The 22,526-nt window shown below is 33.2% G+C and overlaps 1 protein-coding gene across 1 annotated transcript; it reads right to left on the reverse strand.

Moving 5' to 3' along the window:
• Positions 1-1,858: 1,858 nt before the first annotated feature.
• Positions 1,859-19,185, reverse strand: LOC108905333 (TBC1 domain family member 16). Its single transcript, XM_023454639.1, has 8 exons — positions 18,614-19,185; positions 15,448-15,618; positions 14,637-14,806; positions 7,768-8,057; positions 7,504-7,706; positions 4,736-4,987; positions 4,501-4,682; positions 1,859-2,058 (listed from the first exon to the last, which is right to left on the reverse strand). Exons 1-8 carry the CDS (start codon positions 19,183-19,185, stop codon positions 1,859-1,861), a joined length of 2,040 nt encoding a protein of 679 aa, XP_023310407.1.
• Positions 19,186-22,526: the final 3,341 nt, after the last annotated feature.

Below are 22,526 nucleotides of genomic sequence, written 5' to 3' on the forward strand. Positions count from 1 at the left end.
AAAAATGCCGGATGAGCTGAGCCAAATCGTTTGTTGCAAATTCAGCAAACAATTCTCAATATTGCCGAAAAACAAGACCATCACCAGAAATTTTTCTCGTAAAATTAATCCTACAGCAAAATTTGCACGAAAACTAACTGTGTCTATATCAAATTTATCGTGTACAAGCATTGCAACTCGCATCAGACATAACTCACCAGTAAGGAGCATTTATCCTGTGCCGAATCTTGGATATAACAAGTACGATTCTGTGTCAGTAATACAGGGATAATATTCAACATTTATTGTAATTGGTAAGTTTAAAATTCACTTTCTCATTCAACGCCTGTCCAGAAGGTTACACACCAGTATTAAAATTTAAAATATTCATTATTTCATTAACATCTCACGTTTTTTGCAATATAAAAGTAAAGACAAAAACGGATGCGTTTTCCATTACTACGCACCTAGAACAATCTTTCCAGGACTGGATACAAGAAAAAACAAATTTTTTAAAATTCTTAATTGTAAGCTTTGTAAGGAGACGGTTTGTCAGTAAATATAAAACCGGTAATCTAACACCAGCCAAAAGCATTTTGTTAACATTGTCATATTGTATGTTTCATAAAAGTTAGCTAGAGCAAACCCGACACTATTCAGAGTAGTCGAAGTAATTTCAAGAATTATTCAAGAACTCGACCGGACAATTCGCTAAGTTTTACATAACCAAATGTCCAATTTAGTCCGGACCTATAAGACAAATGCAAGTTCTAAGAGAAAATTATTAGTTCCTTCGCCATACTGGAATGGGTCTTGAGAAACTACAGTCTTAGTGGACCCAAAAGAAATGATAGGGTTGGACCTCAACAAAAACAGATAATAGCTAATTTACTGCCCAGTTTACCTTACGACAGTTTGAATTAATACCGATATCTCTTGAAACATACAATAATCCTCAATCCCTCATAAAATTTCGCTAGAATCCCGCAGCCAGTAAATACTATAAAAGTCTGCCAACGTGGGAAAAGCAGGAATGCCGCGATCAGTATCAATCAAATGGAAAACTCCAAATTCAGACATCACTCAATCTCAAAGAAGTCCAAAGAATTTAAATCATTTAGTATCATTCCTCTAAGAATTGGTTATTATTAGTTAATTCATATTTTTAGGATAAAATCTGCATTATAAACATATTTCCTGTAAATATTTTATTTTTTGTACAATAAATTACTATGATATACTCCTTTTTTCATCATTACAGTAAATATTCGAAATTTTCTCAAAAACAAGACTTTACATGAGTATTTGCTTCTTACAAATAATTATTCATGCAACAATAAAGAACCCTACTTGAATTATTATATTTATAGCAAGTGATCCACAAACAAGTAACGTGATGTGAAACTCGTCCATTTCCCATAAAATTTATGGTCTTTGACAGACCGCCTTCTTCCCCTATACCATTCATAAATTACCTAGGTACTTTATTTCATTTTAATATAAATAGGCCGTTCTTAAAACTATAACTCCGTTTTCAAAAACACCCTATATAAGTTAACTAAATGACATACAACCTGCTGTACAACCTTCTAAACTACTAACTATAATTCCACACTTAAACAACCACTCCATTTATCGGTATAAAATTATGTTACAACCCAACATTAAATGCAAAAATAATTCTCATCTCTTAAGATACTTTACAGAATAGCAGCGAACCGTAAACAATTTGAAAATCAATTGTTGTTTTTTTCTCTCCTTTTTTACATCTCGTCTAAAGTAGGTATATCTACATGGAAACGTATTCTGTGTTAGGACATTTTACTACAGTTTTTTGTTGCTGCTTCACGCTGCTCTACCGCAACCATTGGCTTTTGTCTTAGTTTGTACAGTTGTTGCAAAAGCCTAGTTGGTCGTGGCCAACGCAGTACACGCGAGGACTGTGCGAGCTGTCCCATATCCCGGGGCCACACCTCGTGCACAGACCAGAAAGGGTGCAGGGTATTTCCCTCATTTGCCTGAACTGGTGCAGAAGGCCTCTAGCTTTTCGTGCTATTAGTTGGCCGTCCATATACATCGCTAAAAATAATATTAGAATCTGTTAAAGCAACTAGACAATGGCTAAGTGTAAATGGTGACCAACATGATGGTTGGTCGCCTTTACAGAAAAAAAAACAGGAAGAGCAAATAGGAAACCGCAGGCTGGGATCTTTATGAAATGGTGATATAAATACAGTCCGTACGATATTTGTTGAGAAAGAAAAAATAAGCCAATAAAGTTCTGTTATCGGAACTACTGTAACAATTAACTGCGACAGGGGCGTGCCTTGAAATTTTCCACCTCTGGTGTCGAATGCGGTTAATTCCAAGTAAGTGACGCAGGGGTCTTCTTGGAATTATGTCTCAACAAATAGCGTACGGACTATATTTGACTTAAAATTTTGTCTTAGTGACGTCATCGAAATTATTCACAATTTCCTAAATTTTATTGTACATTATATAAACCGAACTGATGGGCTAGGGGCAAAATCCACAGCGTTTTTTGTGAATATTTCTTTTCAAGTTTTATAATAAAATTTAAAAATTTAAAAAAGAGAAAATCGTAGAAAAAAAATTTACTCGACCTTTTAAAAATAAGCAAATTACCCCTTAACTCCCGTTAATTCGGCGCCCTACTTTGCATCATATTTCCCGACTGGGAACTCGCCGGCGCACCACAGAACGTTCGAACGTTGAAGCGAAACAGCTGATTTCCCCAGTCATCTTGAATTTTGCAATTGGTTTCAAAATCAAAGTGCAATGGATACCTATTCTATTAATAAAGTGCTATGGACGGTGATGAATAAGTGTTTCTTATAGGTGTACTGTCATTTTAAATCGGTAGGTACCATACTACTCTTTGAAAAGCAATAAATCACATAATAAGGTATACGTATTACAAACTGAATAATTAATTCAATATAATACAAACCCATATTCAATAATTATAAAACATAGTATAAAATACTAAACAATTATTATCCTTATACATTTGTTTTTATTAACAAATAAATAATACGTGTTAGTTGTAAAATGTAAAAAAATATCTTATTTATTCATGTGTCTAGGTAAAAAGCTCTATTTATTCGTTGTCGTTCGCGAATGATTAAAAACGCATTAAAAGGTAGGTTAATGACCGAATATTATGGTAGGTCAAGTTTTATTCTCGCTAGACCTTTGCGGGTCAGGATCGGTTCGAGAAGGGGTTTAAGTAATGATTTGATTTTTTTTTTCAGCTTTAAAAATTTTTTTAAACGGGTATTCGTATTTTACCCATTTTTCTCTATCTTCCCTTAAAACTATGGCTGAATTGTCCTATATAGGAAAAATATTCAAATTGGAATATAAAAAATTTGTATATTGGAGTCTCGTGATATGTTATGAGAGTATTTGAAAAGATGAAACACCCTATATATTTTTAGAGTTTCGAAACAATTACAAAATTTTGATATTTAACATTCTATTAAAATTTTGACAATAAAAGGATCTGTAAAAACCTTCGTACCTTTTATAATAAATTACATTATGTTAAATTAAGTCAAATATAGACATTGTAGAGGTTAAACCTACGAATTTTTGGAACGTGGGATTTTCTTTGGTTTTCAAGAATTTCTCGTAAAAGTCAAATTAACCTAGAATGTAACATAGTTCACTTAAAACTTTCCAATTCAATATCACTGAATGCTTTTTCACTAAAAATACTTATCCGAGAATTTTTATCACATCTTTGTACCACAAGCAATGATTCACATATGAATTCACACGAATTCACATATTGTCTGTAAAATGTTCTCCTTACGATTTCATAAAATTATTCAATTTCAAAATAAAGTACGTCGAGAGAAATTGATGAACGATTGATTGAAGAAATCGATTCAATGTTCTTACCATGTAGAATATTGGTATGCTAGAGACAATAATATATATAGTGATCAATTAAAAAATCGTCGTTTACAATTTTTTTATTAAAATGGAGACATCAAGTACACACACATAACTTTTAAAGTAACCATTCTAGAATCGTGACTAATATGGTACTAATTTTTATTTAAAAAAGCCAAAGAAAACACTAAATACACATCTAAAAAGTTGTAACTTTATCCCTGACAGCTGACAGTATATTAGATGAAAATATAGGGTGTTCAATTTAAAATAAATGAATTTTCGTGTATTAAAAGTGTAGTGGTCGTAACGACGGAATACTACTATATTATTTTTCCGCTATCAAATTTTTGAGAAAATTAATTAATATAAAGTTACGGTTGATTACGGTTACGGCGCAAATGCGGCCTGCGTAATAATAATATGCTGCCTCCTCTCCCGCACAAGCCTCCGATTTCTGGGCTAATTCTCGTAGTTAGAATGAGGAGTAGAGATATTATTATTATTTGAAATTGTTTAATCTAAAAGTAGCCTTGCAATTTTCCGAACTTCAATATACAATTAGTGATAGTGACTGATTACTCTGTATGAACCACCTACCAAGTGAACTGAAATGCAACAGCATCTCATCAGACCGTAAGTTTTGAGCAATAACGTCATCGGCGTACACCGATACAATAGCCAGACAAAGAAACAAGTGAAAGTAGTCGGTCAAGTAGTTTGCCCAACAAGCTTCCCACATTCTTAAAGCCACGCCTTCAGTGAATTCCCTCTTGAAACACCTAGAATAAATACAGTCAGCAATAACCCCACAAAGATATCAGATAATCTTTACAGAAGTATCCATCTGTGACAAAACAGAAGCTCCATTGCATCCTTATGTTTTTGGAGGTGTTCGTAGAATTTAGGTACCATTAGTTTGATGAGTTCTCTTAAGTACCTCAAGGATCTGTCCATGTCCCTGTCCGTCGGCGTCGCCACGAACACTGCTCTTTGCATGAGCCCAACGAAGCACCAGAATGCTGCTACTTCGTCCTTTAGTTCACAAAGAACTGGTGCCAGAAGGTCACTCATGCCTTGAGTATACCTAAAAAGGTTCTTAGTAAAGGTTTTCTCTGTCAATTGACTTTAAAATAATCATGAGTTTTGTTTAGGATTTTAACTATTGAATAAGGATGAATTTATATGATGATTAACATGAAACATGAACATTATGAAAATGTCCAAAACTAAACAAGTTATTAAAATGTTTACAACATTTTTCTCTGATCACTATTCAAACGGTTACAAAATCTACCAGAATGCTGCTGCTTCGTCATCCAGTTTGCAAATCACTGATCCAGAAGACCACACTTGCCTTGAGCGAACTACATACACAATTTGAATAATCAAGTTACTGAATAATTTGTATCAATACAAATATTTTTCTCTATTTTGTTAAGTGAAGACTTTGAATTTCACTTAGGATTTTTAATTTTCATCAATTATAAGTGAAAAACATTTGGTATTGTGTGACTTGTAACCTAGACTCGCATAAACCATAACCATAGGTAGATTGTAACCATAGACTCTTTCAATAATAATAATTTAATAACTTGTAAAATTACACTAAGAAAAATTGGACTCAATTTCACTCACCGATGTATCAATTTCTGGTCACACCATTTGAGTGAAATTTTCCTGAATTAGTATGAGTACTACTAAAATTTTATGAGTGAAACTATCAGTTTTAGTTCAAATACTATGAAAAATGTGTAAAATTATCAAAATGCCAAATATTGACTGAAAATGTACTCAACAAACAGATTTGAAAATGTTAACCACCAATATACTCAAAGACCATTTCTAGTAACTAAATTTTAGTTTAATGAGAAAATATTATAAACGTTTACTTGTAGGTTTATACAAATGTTGTATGTTATACAGGGTGGCTAAATGAAAACGAAACAGAGCCATTTTCACAAAAAGAAATCAAGGGCAATAAATCCGGTGATCGTGGAGGCCACTCAATGCTGCCTCTTTTCCCAGTCCAATTCGGTAGGAAACGTTGATCCAAATACTGACGGACAATTAACGCATAATGCGGAGGAGTACCGTCCTGTTGAAAAATCAAATTATCTTCATCATACTCTGGAAAATTTTCAATGATCTCAGTCAAGGCAAGGTCAATAGCGTCTTCCAGTAATTGCAAATGCATTTGGCCAGTCAAATTACCAGGAAGAAAAAAGGACCCTCCAGCCGGTCACCAAAAATTCCAGCCAATAGCGGCAATTGTGAGGATTTACCGTCCTGTTCAAGAAAAAACTGCATTCATCAGAAAAACAGATGTTAAAAAAGAACTGTGGATCGTTCCCTGCTCGCTCACTCATTATTTCGCAAAATTGCAAACGGCGGTCATAATCATCCTCATGAAGTTCCTGGACTAAATGTATTTTGTATGGATGGAATTTATTCTTCTTCAAAATGGTTTGTATGCTAGTTCGATTGATCCCAGACACAGATGCCAGCTGCCTCGTACTTAATGTAGGATCAAGATGAACTTGTCCCAAAACTGCAACTTCACTAGCTTCATTAACTATAGGTTTTTCAATTTCTCGTTTTTTATTGGCTACGTTCCCTGTCTCTTGAAATTTTTTTACTAACTCTAGAACATACTTCCTCCTGACATGTCGATCTTGATGTTGTTCATTAAATAGCTGAGCTGTTCTATTCGCACATTTATTGTTCATAAAGTAAAGCGAAATGATATCTACCCTTTCCGCAATGGAATAAACCATAGTGTTTAATTTTCAAAAACACAATTAAATAAACTACCAACCAACGCTTCCAAATAATACTAGAAAATAATTTGGAATCCACTAATTTTACGTTCATTGTGTGTGTATAGCATTCATTTCTGTTTTTTACAATTGTGTTTTTTTTACGAAAGTGATAACAAATCGCCAAAAACCAATGTAACGCAAGAAATACTAAATTTATACCATTGGCGTACTTAACTCGAATGACTGACATTTTTACCGTTACTAATTGTTTGTACATAAGTTTCAACTTTAAAATCAAAATTCTTAATAAGTATTGGGCGGAATTATAAAATTTAAAGTCTGTTGTAAAGAGAATTGTAAGAGCTTTCAAAAGAAATATTACTCAACCCCCAATGCCATTTAAATATTTTGGGGTGATGCTTACCCTTGCTTGGGGGTGAAAGTGGCGGAGTCAAAAATACCAGCAAAGAATGTCCCCCTTTAATCTAAAATCGACGGGTCTGAGCGTTTTTCTACAATCTTGACGCAGTTCCTGCAAATGGCTCTGTTTCGTTTTCATTTGGCCACCCTGTATATACGATTTAATAGAAAATGAAGTAAATACAGAACAAAATAATTCGAAACTGGTATATGAATGGTGGATCTAATGACGAATGATCTTAGTTGTAGACATTGTGCGGTTTCCATAAGTAAAAACCATTTACTGACTTTTACGCATAGGTGCCATCTCATTAAAAAGGTCATATTTTTCCATTAATTAACTCAAATTCTGTCCAAGTACCGTATAAACCTTGATATAAAAAATTACGTAAAATTTGGAGGAACTACTTAGTTTACTTACCCCAACCCTGGATTATAAACTGCATAGTTTAGCAGAATATTCTTCATCAACCCCACATTCCCATTGTTATCGCCAGCAAAAAATGGATTACCCCGATCAGTACGAATCACGTCCTTTTCCACAACGCTTTGTATTTTCCTTCTGAACTGATTCATTTGGTTTTCATTCAGATCTAACCTCCTCCTACTGATCTCTTCATATTCCTACAAATTCTCAGATGATTTTATGTACAACTTCAAACTCACAATAAAGAAATCAAGTTACCTGTCTTCGAATTTCGGCAATCTGAATCCTTTCATCGAACGTGCTGTGGTAGGGGTAAACGTGAAGCAAAAAAGGCCACACTTCTCTCCTAATGTTCCTGTCCATGCCTGAAAAGAATATGTACTTCCTGAGGGTCAGGTCGTCTTCCAGCTGGCCGATGTCATTGAATAAGCTCCTGAACACTTCTTCCGTCAACTTAGGCACTTGCCCTTCTTCTGGGTGCAGTTCTAATACGGAAACCTCTGGCCTGCATACCATGAAGTGCCTGTAGGGAAGGTTCTCTTCACATCCTGCAAAGGGTCAAGAGCTTATTCTACTGATTGTCGTTATTTCAACTTTTTTATTTTTTACCCCAATTTTAATATTTAAAAAAATATTGATTTCCATAGATCTGGACTTATGTATTTTACAAATTCATGAAACGATTCGATTTATAGAAATTATGCAAGAGTAGCTCTTTGCCTACATAATCTAGAGGTCAGTTATTTTGAAAAAAAATAAATAGGGTAAAAATAGAAAAAGTTAAGTAGGAAATATTGCGTCACCCCCTAAAAATACACATTATGTAAAATATTCTATGTGAATACTGTAAATTCGTATCGGCATGTTCCAATGTTTTAAAATATGAATAATCTTTAAGGATTTTTAAGGTATCTCAAAAAATATAATAGCCACCATTCCCTTTAAGGCTGGAGTTTTATAGATAAGAGATCACAGTTTTGGTATGACAAATGATAGGACAAAAAAATCCATCTAAACTGTAAAAACGTTGAAATACAAGGATTTCTTTAATTTTTCACATCGGAAAATGTACCTTTCCTGTTTTGTCGTGAATTTTGGAAAAAGTACTTAATAATCGCGATTAGTTCGTGTGTTAATCGTTCTCTAAAAGCATTCTGCAGGGTGTGATTATGTTTATAGCACCGTACGCAATTTTCTATGTATTCAACAGGCGTGCAAAGTTCAGAAAATGTAATAATAAACATGAGATCTAAAAATATGCTTGTAAATTGTCTTACACCCTTGAGAAAACTTGTATAACTGGTACAGTGAAGAGATATTGTTTCTAACTTACTTAGATTTTGAAAAACCTTCGTCAAATGACTGCTATATGTTCACTGAAAATTACGCATAAAAACAGATAAAAGATTTATGTAAATAGGTACCCTTATTTTTCATGTACTGTCCGTCCTAAAAGTATAGGGGACAATTTATGGCCACCCTGTATATTTCAATTAAATTTTTTTCTGTTTATATAAAAAATTCTTTTTGCCCTCGGTTGCTGTTTTCCTTAACTGTAATGTCACGTCACTATATTCCTACAGGGGTTATTTTTATTGTTATTCCCTGAATAATAAATCATCGACAACCCCCTTGACGATGCTTTCAATGTCAAGTTCGTGGAATTCGATCGTAGCTACGAAGTAAATTGTTAAATTTAGGTACTTTGATAAGGAAAAGAAAGACATTGTTAAAATTTGAATCAATAGGTAAGTACAAATATTTTCCGTTAACATTATTAAAAAAGATATAAATTTATTTAATAGTGTTTTACAATAAAAACTTTTTCAGAGATAATTACAAAATTTGTAAATGATGGGAACGTCAAAAAATGTAAAAATAACCATTATATAATAGTACATAATAGCTTTCTACATACAGACATTTTTCAAATGTATTTTAAATAATCGTATTTCAGGTTAGTTAATTTTATGTTGGAAAGCATAAGTTGAATTTATATAAGTTGTCTGTATTTCAGAAAACGTCAACTAATATATTCATAATGGTCAGTTCAACTTTAAAAAATGTGAAATGTTGACTCTGGTGCAAGAAGGCGATGAGAGCCAATAAATTGTTCAGAAGATGCAAAAAACATCAAGTTAATATTTTTGTTACATCATTTGACTAAATAACTGCAACGTTTACATCTGAGTTAGAGTGAAATATTTGTATTGCACCGGCAAAGGTTAAAATGAATTTCATTGTTCTTATTATGGCTTAAAGCAATACAGTTAATAAGTGGCGAATAGTAATAATAAATTAATGATTGTGTGAAGTATATTTGATACTTCTTGAATTACAAATGATGTTTTCTGAAATTATTTTACTTTTCTAAAACATAATAAACAAATCTTGAAATTGAATTGGCAAATTCTGAAATTGAATCAGCATTTTGTAAGATAAAGTAATATAAAATTAAATTTATTTGGAAGATATAGAAATGGCGTTTTCTGAAATTAAAGTAATCGTTTCTAAAATACAGCTGGAAAAATTTGATAGGCACATACTTATGTCAAAAATATTATTTCGTGATAAAAACTGTCTTATGTTTTTGTTCAACAGTAGATTTGCGAATGTTTTAAAATTGAAAGAGAATATAACGATATGAAATTAATTAAACAGAAAAAAGTGTGTTATTTGATTTGTCGCATTGTAGTCGTCACCATGGTAACCTCGCACCCAGCATGCTACCTTTGGATGTTTTGATGTTTCTTACGGAAATAACGTTCCATAACCCCTGGGGAAACATTATAACGCGATTTGGGTAACGTAACGTAGATACTACGAGAGTAAAGTCTATTTAATCCCTTGTGTAACGTGACTGCTACTCCGGCCTATATTTCACCGGGAGAAATGCACTCTACTCTCTTATTAAATAAAATGTACATCGACCTACATCGGAAAAACGCTTCTCTGGCACTAAAGTTTTAGTTCATACTCAAACTGACATACGTAATATCGTAATCATTTTTCCTATATAAAGCACGTGACCAGTAATTTTGTTTGGATTTTATTTCTTTCGTGTCATTCATATTGCTGACGCTTTAGGGATTTTTGGTTGACAGTACCAGCCCTGCAATGTTGGTTACCTAAGCTCGTGGCCTACGTGGCTTGTAATCATTTATTTAATCCGTATTTGCTTGTAAAATACTAAATTAACTTAATAGGCCAAGAAATATAGAATTAGACGCGACTTTTTGTTTCGGCAAGCTGAATTTATCACTATAGATGCTAAATATTATGTACAATAACATATTAGTTTCCACAGTCATAAAAATGGGGGAAAGATTGTTTACAGTATGGTTAATTGTATAATTTTTAAATAAATTCACGTTTTTCGCTTATATTTTTTTTCCGTTCATTTCCACGACAAACCAGACGATCCCGAGGATCTTCCTCGAATCGCACTGATTTTTTTCATGGTAGATTTCATAATAATACATTGAAATCTATCATTTTTTTTTAATTTCAAATTTGCAACCTGGAAATTTTTTTTATTTTTTAGCCTTGCAAAATGAAATATACGACGCACGAGCGTGATATAGTTATATATTATTACATATTCGGAAAGCTTATGAAAAGAGCTTCCACAAATAAAATATTTTTATCTGGGAAAGTACTCGGGTTGCCGATTATGACAGTATTTTTTTTGCCGCTACCAACGTAATTTGTTTAACAATAGGCCGTCAACTTTGATAGTCTGTAACTCCGTTGTTTTTCAACGAATCTTTATGATTTTTTTTAACTTAAAGCTCTTTTCATAAGCTCTCCGAATATGTAATAATATATAACTATGTCACGCTCGTGCGTTGTATATTTCATTTCGCAACTAAGGCTAAAAAATAAAAAAAATCCAGGTTGCAAATTTGAAATTAAAAAAAAATGATAGATTTCAATGTATTATTATGAAATCTACCATGAAAAAAATCAGTGCGATTGTGGAAGATCCTCGGGATCGTCCAGACTAATAATTAGTTAATTTGTTTATAAGGCCATAACTTGTAAACTATTCAACTTACCGATTCCAGATTTCGTGTGAGTTATTAGACAGTGATAAGGAATGAGAGGATGCGATGTCAAAACGTTCTGGTAATAATAACGCAGTTTATAAATGTTTAATTCAAAAGTCATAAATAAATTTCTTCTGCTTATAACTTTTGATATAATCAATATTTTTGACGCTCGAGTACTAACTTTGTAGGTCTTTTGAAGACGAAAAAAAGTACATTACTGTTTTCTCGTGGAAATGAACGGAAAAAAGTTATAACCGAAAAACGTGAATTTACTTAAAAATTATACAATTAACCAGCCTGTATACAATCTTCCCCTCGTTTTTATGACTGTGAAAACTAATATGTTATTGTACATAAAATTTAGCGTCTATATAAATTCAACTTGCCGAAACAAAAAGTCGCGAAATGGTCATTTCCCAGCTCTTTTTCCTAGCCTACTAGGGCAATATCTCCTCCCTCATTTTTCCTTCTCTTTCATTTCTATACTTCAAGCTTATACGTATGTTTCTTGCATTACAACCAGATAATTTAGATGCAAGTACGAATCTGGACTTTGAGCTTCGAGGGCAATTTAGAAGTTATCCCCAATATAATAGGTACTAAATGTATACTCTTTACAGCAATATATTTTTAAAATAAGTTTTTGCCAATTTGTAACAATGCATTAAATCTTTTTTTATTCCAGTTTTTTATTTTAGTAAGATGTCCCTAAAAAATATGCGACAGGAGTAAGTAAATAATCTTAAAATAGAACATATCAACGATAATTGTGGTAATTCACAATTTGGATAAATTTTGACATTGCAATAATATCAACGTAATAGAAATAGCAATAATTATTGATATAAGCAACTCGTTGTTCCGGAGTCTCATAAAAAATAGTATTATTTATAAAATTGCTATATCTGTATTTCGTTTTACGTTTGGTTTTATTGACATATCCATGTATTGGAATTAATAAAATTGAATTGAATTGATATAAATTTGATAGTTGTCGTCACGTAATATGAATATTGATTTGCTTATTTTGGATATCAAAGGATATGTTATAACTACTGTATTATTTGTAGTGATTCTCTGTTCAAAACTCACCACTGCCAAGGAACAACTAAGGACACATTTTAACATAAATCGACCCGGTCTTCTTTCTTAAATTTAACCCGTCTCAAACTTGTAAAAAAATGTTTAATTCGCATTTTTTTTTTATCCGCAATACCCTTGCATATTCCGTATCTATTTCAGTGCTAAAATTTAGGTGAAGGTAAAATATACGCATGAATTGCATCGCATGGTAATTATTCTGCCCTAAATGATAACCCTTATCTGCATAAGTATTGGAACTAGAACTTGATTAGGTGAGAACTATGCTAANGAAGCACTTGCGGACCGATGTTCATATGCACTTTTTTGCTTAAAATATGACAAGGAATCACCCCTTGAAATTAAAGTCATCACTTAAGATACACCCTGTATATCGTAATCATTTTTCCTATATAAAGCACGTGACCAGTAATTTTGTTTGGATTTTATTTCTTTCGTGTCATTCATATTGCTGACGCTTTAGGGATTTTTGGTTGACAGTACCAGCCCTGCAATGTTGGTTGCCTAAGCTCGTAATCTACGTGCCTTATAATCATTTATTTAATCCGTATTTGCTTGTAAAATACAAAATTAACTTAAATCAGCTGAATGGACATACAGTTCGTGGATCTAGAAACATGGAGGTCAATTTTAAACAGATTGCATACCTCAAATAATGTATACTTATAGCAACTTGAGATAACTTTTGAGATGCAAAGTGATCAGTATCTTTCTCTTTGAAGTCGTTTAAATGCTTTATCAAAAATTTTTCCATGGAGAACAAACTAAAACACTTAACCTTTCATATCTCATTATATCTCTTAAAAGTGTCTTACTCTTAAAATTAAAAAACAACACTCACCTTCGATTGTTGCCATAGGCAGCGTACACGAAAAACTTAAAAGTGGCTCACTTTTAAAATATTTTCAATCAAATGGTAGGTAGCTAGTAGCCTTAGTTTTTATATATAAATTGTTGGGAGTCAGTGGTGGGAATTAAGGCCAAATCTTAAAGAAAACACAGTAATTTTTTCTTTATCGACGTTACGTCACCAAGATGTAACAATAAAGGTGGCGAAACGTTGGCAAAGGAAAAATTACTTTCTTTGAGTTCTGGACTTAACTCCCACCATTGACTACCAACAACCTATATATTTAAGCCTAAACATTTTATTTTAGTTAATATGAAAATCTCGAGAAAATGTTTTTACACTAGTAAATGATTACCTGTGCTTCTATCGTAAGTTTCTAATATAATTTTACGTTTAGAGTCTTCAGTTTTATATATTTCTATAAAATAACGCATGTCAAAATTTTGGCCCAACGAGTATGGTGGCAAGTCCGTTCCTGACTTCCTTGACAGTGTAAAACAACTACCGTAGTATGGCTTTATGAGTCTTTGTGGTCTACATAAAATATTAAAATTTCATTAAATTATACCAGTCGGTTCAAAAGTTAGAACCGAAAAGATAAATAGCTGGGTACCCCTTTGGGGCTCTGTATCTCCGTTAAGGGGCACTTTAGGATTTTTTTTTATGACTAGGATTATTTTGACCTCCCCTATACACTCCCGAGAGTATGCCATATACTTACCAGACACCCTGTATATGTACTTCGTTTTACGTTTGGTTTTATTGACATATCCATGTATTGATTAACAATATTGACTGTACCATTTGTAGTGATTGTCTGTTCAAAACTCACCACTGCCAAGGAACAACTATGGTCACATTTTAACATTAAATCGAACCCATCTCCCTTGATTAAATTTTACCCGTCTCAAACTTGTAAAAAAAATGTTAAATTCGCATTTTTTATCAGCAGTACCCTTGCATATTCCGTATCTATTTCAGTTTGCTAAAATTTAGGTGAAGGTAAAATATACGCATGAATTGCATCGCATGGTAATTATTCTGCCCTAAATGATAACCCTTATCTGCATAAGTATTGGAACTAGAACTTGATTAAGCGAGGACTATGTTAAAATGAGCCTTACCTTTCGCGAATTTGATACTATGCAGTAAGGAATGCCACTGGTGCAAGACTTGGGCCAAGTGATCCAGGCCTCCGTGGTGGAAATGTAATATTTTGTACTGGGACTCTCTTGAAGCCACTACTAGTTGTCCACACGTGCAACTGTTATCGTTAAAAAACAACCTGAGGGACCTAAAAATGATCGTAGTGTAGAAATACTACATTTGGGTTTACAGCTGCTGAGCTTCCAAATAGTTATTAACCCAATATGTGCGATTGTCCATGTAAACATAGGAATCTACCTTCCTTGTTTTATCCAGAATTTTGTAAAAATACTCAATAATTGTGATTAATTCATGCGTTAATAGTAAACTTAGGATAACTGGTACAGTGAACAAATATCGTTTCTAACTTGCTTAGATTTTCTAAAACCCTGGACAAAAGACCGAAAATTACGCATAAAAATGCCCCACTTAACTAAAACCAACTAAAAACTAAAGATTTTTTCAACTTTAACGCCCTCTAGCTCCTAAACGAAGCAATTTGAACAGAAATTATATCGTCTAATTTTGACACGAGGAATCTGTGGTATTTCCATGTTCACGGAATATTCCGACACACTGTATAACTTTTAAAGGTGACAAAATTGAAACAAAATATAAGGATTTTTTTATCACGAAATGTTGCTTATGAAAAATGTGAGTCGTTAATTACGAACCACAGCTTCGTAAAATAAGACTAAAGTTTTCCGTAAACTTTTTGTAATACGTTGTACGTAAGAACTTGGTGAAAGAGGGATAAGTCACTAATACGATTTAGGGGTTGCTATTTACCTCATCTGGCTCAAATCTACGCTAAATCTCCTACACTTATGCGAATACTTGGTTGGTAGAACAGGGGAATTAGTGGCACTTTCAGGGAAGGCGAGATTGTGTTTTTGCATCAGGAACTCTGGGGTCGTTATCCAGTTTAGCTGGCTGTCCGTTGACGTCATCGATTCTGACCTGAAAATTGTTGCGATAGAAATAACAAAGCGGCTTACCGAGTTTGTTTCTTTTAAATCCTAATCATGTAAAAGGTTAATGTGGTAAAATGTGCTTTTGTTATTACATCATACAGAGAGAACTCCGCACGCACCTTATGGAAATTGGTCTTTCGGTGAAATTTCCTGAAAAATCGATACGTTGTCCCGTTTTTATCACTGAAAAATTAATTCACTATCAAATATAATTTTTTGATATATAATGTAGCTTGTTTAACAACGATTAGCATATATTTGATAGACATCTATGAAATGCATTACATTAGAGTAACTCGACGTGCGTATGGGGAGGTTGTCAAGTTGGATATTGCACATTATTTTGCCCTGTTTGTGTGTATGTGCACGCGTGGGTGTGTGTATTTTCAATAACACACGAAATTCCATATAATTTTTTTAATACACATGAATTTATCCAATTTTTATTTTTATCTCAAGGTCATCGACTTCCACAAGTATATTCTAATGATCCTCAACTGATTGAAGGTTAAGAAAACTATACAGGGTTATTCACTTTTTATTATTAGGACTTTAACCATCGATAGATCTCGTCAAAATAATGTCATTTTGAAGTATGCATTTTTTCTTCTAGAGATATAAGCTCTTGAAAAAACCTTTTTTTGTTTTTATTTATTTTTTCTTAAACTATGAAAGCCATTTGTTTTATATTTATTATGTACTAATGAAAAGCTCTAACGATTTTACAAATTATTATGAAAATAGATCAATCATAGGCGTCCGTAAGGGGCTCTAATAACCCTTATTTTTAATATAATTCTACTCCACTGGAAATTTTTCAATATTAATATATTTTTTTTCCATTGCTATTTATTCAACAGCAAAAAAAGTCTTTTATTATTTTTAAATGTAATACTTGGTTTTTGAGAAAAATGGCTTCTTATTGTAATAAGTAAATAAATAATATAATAAGTTAAGTTTATTTGGCTTAAACGATAATCTGATTCTTCTCATTAAATCCCATCTTTCTCAACGTGAACTATATGTTTCATACAACGGATTCAAATCTGAAAATTTTATAGCGACATCTGGAGTACCTCAAGGGTCAAAATTAGAGCCACTTCTCTTTTCTTTATTTATTTATTACGGCTACTTGAAGTTATTTCTCAGTGTATGAAGATTGTTTCATACTGCAAGAGTAGGTAGATCTTGTAAGTAGATGGTGTGAGAATAATAATCAATTACCTATTAACATAGAAAAGTGTAAGGTCTGCTCATTTACATCCATAAAAGAACCGTTAATATTTAGCTACACCCTTGAAAATGCGTTACTAGCACGTTGCGATAATGTTAAAGATTTAGGTGTAATATATGACAATAGACTATCCTTCACTGATCATATCAATGTAATTATAAATGCGGCTAATAGAACTTTGAGTTTCATAGTCAGAAATTCAAGTTCTTTTAATAATGTTACTGTATTGAAATGTCTGTTTTAATCACTAGTTCTTTCTAAATTAGAATATTGCAGCCTTACTACTCTTACTACCAGATACATACTAACAAGCTTGAAAAAGTTCAACATCGTTTTCTTAAATTTTTAAGCTTTCGAATTGATGGTTATTATCCAAATAGAGGATATGAACATAGGCTGATGTTAGATCGATTCAAAATGCAGTCTTTGCAGAATAGAAGAATACTCAATAGTTTATCTTTCCTATTTAAACATTTTCATACCAGTGTTGACTCAGCATATCTACTGTGTTCTTTCAATATACGAGTTCCTAGACATGGATCTCGTGCTGATTGCATGTTCTATTGTGGGAATGCTAAAACCAACATACTTCTTAAATCTCCCATCTATGTCATAGCAAATAATTATAATTTAATATATATGCAGTGCGATATAAACCACTGTACCATAATTTGTTATCTACAGCAACTGAATTTTTTAATTTAATAAATTTTAACTGATATTGTAGAAACTGGACGTAGTTTATATATCCATTTGTATTTATTTAGAACTATGATTTTTTATATTTTTAATGTTATACTTGAATGTCTATACTTTTTTGTCCTGTAATTGGAACATTTGTTCTGTTGGGTAATAAATGCATTATCATGTGAAATGGTTTTTTAAACAAAGAAGAAGATTTAGATACTATAGTCAACGACTTACCATTACTTCTAAGGAGAAATATGTGGATTCAGAAGATATCCTTTATTTGTGAGGTATTTCACAAATTTTTAGCAAATATATGCTAAGCATGGTAAACAAGCTACATTATATGTAAAAAAAATATAATTGAGAGTGAATCAATTTTTCACTGTTTTTTTACCCTTCTGTGGGTCCTACCGCCTCCAGATGGGCATTTGGAGTATCGTGGAGGAAATTCCACCGAAAGACCAATTTCCAAAAGGTGTGTGCAGGGTTCTTTTAATATGCAGGCTGGGCCGTAATTGTATGTCTCAAAGCATATTACGGTAACTACTGGTACTTGATCATCATTAGATCATCTTTAAACAATTATATCTTCGTAAGGAGTTGAACCTTATTCCTACTTAATTCTGACTTTTTATTTCAATTTGACTAAGAAATACCCTGTAGAAGTATGGCAGTCGAATTAAAAATATCCTGTATCAACAAAAAGAATGTATGATTCTTTAAAAATGAAAATAAAGTATTGTTTTATTTTGTCCAAGTAAATTGCAATAATTTTACTGTTCCTAATTAATGAATTGTATCACGAGTAAATCTATTTCCAGTACTGGATTAATTATAGCCTTTATCACTGGTATAATCTCATTTGCAGTATGACATATGACGTGCTGATAATAATAGCATGCCAGTCGAGAAATTTTATTTATGCATAAATTAGTGGCGCCTCTAGTGAAATTCATTGAACATTGGGCTGTAATTAAAATGAAAATCCCCATTATGCAAACTACTTTATTTTCCAATTTGAAGGATTAATTATCCTGTCCCAAGCCCACGCACTAACCTTGAAAACTCGAAATGCTCCCTGGGATCCTTGACGCTATCAGGCGTCTGTATGATTTCTATCTCAGGATTCGATATATCCACGTTGATGCTGATGCCCTGTTTGTCGCTATCCTCCGACCCCGAGGACTCCGAAGTGTCCAATCTATCCTTGTCGTCGTTATTCAAGAACGGGTTCGTGTTCTTCAGCTCGATCGTCAGAGGGCGTTCGACGAACTCGTTCGAGTCGTTCGAAGTCAGGCTCTCCAAGCTGGAACGGTTGGGACACTTCTTCAGCCCGTTCTGCAAGAAGACGGAGTTTTTCGCCAGTTCCACGTTGGGGATCCAGGTGAGGAACAAGGTGGGTCGCCTGGAGTCATTGTACTGGTCGATGAAGACCTTGGTGGTGATTGTCAGGTAGCCGGGATGGTGAAGGATGTCGGTCTCCTGTCTGACCACGGCCGGTGGGTGAACGCAGACGTTGTTCTTGCAGAACAGCACCTCGTTGTTTTCGTAGCGAATGTCTTTCCCCGCATCCATTTCGGGGCCCAGGATGTAAGTGGAAGCCCGGCGGATTATGTCAGTCAGGGGCATGTCTCTACTGAAACAACAGAGAAAACACATGGAAGCAAGTACAAAATAGTTATTACTAATATACAGGGTGTCTTGTAAATATACTCTCATACCCTCGAGAATGTATAGGGGAGGTTATAATAACCCTAGTTTGTCATAGAATTTTTTTCCTAAAGTGCCCCTTAAGGGAGATACAGAGCCCCAAAGGGGCTTAATGAAATTTTAATATTTTATGTAGTTTATAAAGGCTCATAAAGCCATACTACGGTAGTTGTTTTACACTGTCAAGGAAGTCAGGAACGGACTTGCCACCACACTCGTTGGGCCAAAATTTTGACAGTCATTTTATAGATCTGAAAACTGAATTTTTAAATACTTTGGACATTCCTCTTTAAAAAAGGTACTCTATCTACATTTGTTTCGATCAAATTAGCCGTTTTCGAAAAAAATTAGTTTTTGTAGAACACGTCATTGAAATAATAAATCAGAATTCTGCAATAAAACACTACGTTTTTGTCGTTATTGACAACACTTGTAAAAATTGTCTGATTGATTGAGTACACAAGACGAAATAATGGAGCATTGTTTCTATAGCGAATATGCTGACATGCATCTAATTTATGGACAAGCACTCGGCAATTGTGATGAGGCAAGAAGAATTTGTTCTGATACATTTCCAAATCGACGTTTATCGGACTGAAGAACTTTTGAAAGTATTGATCGTAGCTTACGAGAAAGAGGTAAAAAGTCAAAGCAATCCCTCTAATTCTGAGAAAGCTGTCGGTCCAAGTTCATGCGACAAAATGGGTCGTATCACGTCCAAAAGGTACATTAGAAATGTATCAGAATAAATTCTTCTTGCCTCCACACAATTGCCGAGTGCTTCTTGTCTATATGTTAGATGCATGTAAGCATTAATGAGATGTAATAATGCCAAATTTTATTATTTTAATACGAATTATTAGTTGTGATGTTATCCAATTATTATTGTGTTTAAATAGCTTATGCTGATATACTTTATAGTTAAATAAATTAATGTTTGAACGTGTTACTTATACAAAAACTGAATTTTTCGAAGGCGGTTGATTTTATCGAAACAAATGTAGAGTATCTATTTTAAAGAGGAATTACCAAAGTATTTAAAAATTCAGTTTTCAGATCTATAAAATGATACCTGTCAAAATTTTGGCCTAACGAGTGTGGTGGCAAGTCCGTTCCTGACTTCCCTGACAGTGTAAAACATCTTCTGCAGTATGGTTTTATGAGCTTTTATAGCGTACATAAAATATTAAAATTTCATTAAATTATACAAGTCGGTTCAAAAGTTAGAACCGAAAAGGTAAATCGCTGGGTATCGCTTTGGGGCTCTGTATCTCTGTTAAGGGGCACTTTAGGAAAAATAAATTTTCTAACAAACGAGGGTCATTTTGACCTCCCTTATACACTCCCGATAGTATGCCAGACACCCTGTAGACCGCGAAATGTACTTTTCCGTTCAAGATTGAAAGTTTTTTGCCGAGCTTAGCGAGCAAAATATCCATTCGAGAACGCAAAAGTCTCTCGCGTTCGAGATGCAAACAATATTTTTTCGAAAACTGTAATAAAATAAGACAGTTGTGTTACACCTATACAACAATTTAATTTATGTTTGAAATCGTTTGAACCGTGTTTGAATGTAGACAGTTGCTGACTATCATAACGATAGCAACCTAATAAACAATAAAAATTAGTTGTTTGAAAAAGTAGTGGCAGAATTATATATTGTAATTCATATTCCAAGAGTGTTTAATTCAAAATGAAGCCGGAAAGTGAAGACGAGCATTTACCAGGGGAAGTATTTAAAATGAAGGAAAGTGCTGTTTCACAATTAATCCCCAAAAAATCGTCAAGACAGTACGAGATTGACTACAACGAATTCAAAGGGTGGTGTAGTTCGAAAAAATTCAAAACGTGTCCGAATCGGCGTTACTGGCTTATTTCAAACATACAATTAATAAAATTAAACCTTCGATGTTATGGTCAGTATATTCCATGTTAAAAAGTAAACTGAATGCCAAATTATGTAAATATCAGAAAATTTCCAATACCATATTTGAAAAGCAAATCAATTGGATACATTCCGAAAAAGTCCCGAATTGTAACGAAAGAGAAAATTGAGAGATTTTTACAAGAAGCACCTGGTAATAGATTTCTGCCAGAAATTAATATACCAGTATATCGATCGATTTAACTAATTTTATACAACTTTTCAGCTCATTTTAATAATTGTTTGTGGTGCTTTGAGATGAGATGAGCTACTAAAGATAACGATCGATTAAATAGAAGACAAAGATTCAATTATTATTATAAGAATTCCCGATTCCAAAACTTCTAGGTACTCCGAGTTTTGTGATTTCAAGTCCGAATGAACATATTCGATAAATACTGTGCTTTACGTCCGGCAGATACTACAAGTCGAAGATTCTTTGTGAAGTATATCAGGGAAAAAATGTGTTAAGCAGGTGGTTGGCGTCAACAAAATAAGGAATGTGCCGAAAGAAATAACAACTGATCTCAATTTGCCTCATCCGGAAACTTATACAGGGCACTGCTTTAAACGTTCTTCCGCCACTCTGTTAGAGGATGCAGGGGCCGATATTATCACCATTCGTTCTAGTACGGTAGCGGAGACATATAGAAGTTTCTATACAAAATAAAATTTAAATCGCAAATAAATTGTTACCATTTTCAGCAGAGCCTGCGGATCTTGCCAATAATACAACGTAAGCAGTAAACTTAAACAATTACAACAGCAGCCTCATTGAACACCCAGAACTAAAAGCTACGATAACTGACAGTACTGCATTTGGCATAAATTTAACTCACTGCAATATCGGCAATTGCAATTTACATATAATGCAAAAAAATTGTAATCGTCCTGTTTATAATAGTTACTGTTTTGTATTGAAATATTATATTACTTAAAATGTATATTGTTTAATTAATAAAATTATAAATAAGTTTCGAAAAAATTACAAATTATTTTAACATTTGTTTTATGTTCTAGAACGAAAAAGGCTTTGGCGTTCTAGAACTTAAAAGTATTTTATCTACGACTATTTAATAATAGACGCATTATAATTGTGATAGTAAGTACATAATGTAACTCATATTACACACCCGTGGAATATGAGTTTCATATTCCACAGGTGTGGAATATGAATTTTTATACGTATCCCTTATAGCTTCTGACCGCGCTACAAAATAGAATCGAGCTTGCTTGAATTATTGTTACTATGGTAACTAATGTAATTGATTTGACAACACTTCGCAAAATAAAACATTTTTGACTTTTGCAGTAATTTTGCAGTTTAATTCTGACA

Source organism: Anoplophora glabripennis, unplaced genomic scaffold, assembly GCF_000390285.2.
Source record: "Anoplophora glabripennis isolate ALB-LARVAE unplaced genomic scaffold, Agla_2.0 scaffold328, whole genome shotgun sequence".
Lineage (NCBI taxonomy): Eukaryota > Metazoa > Arthropoda > Insecta > Coleoptera > Cerambycidae > Anoplophora > Anoplophora glabripennis.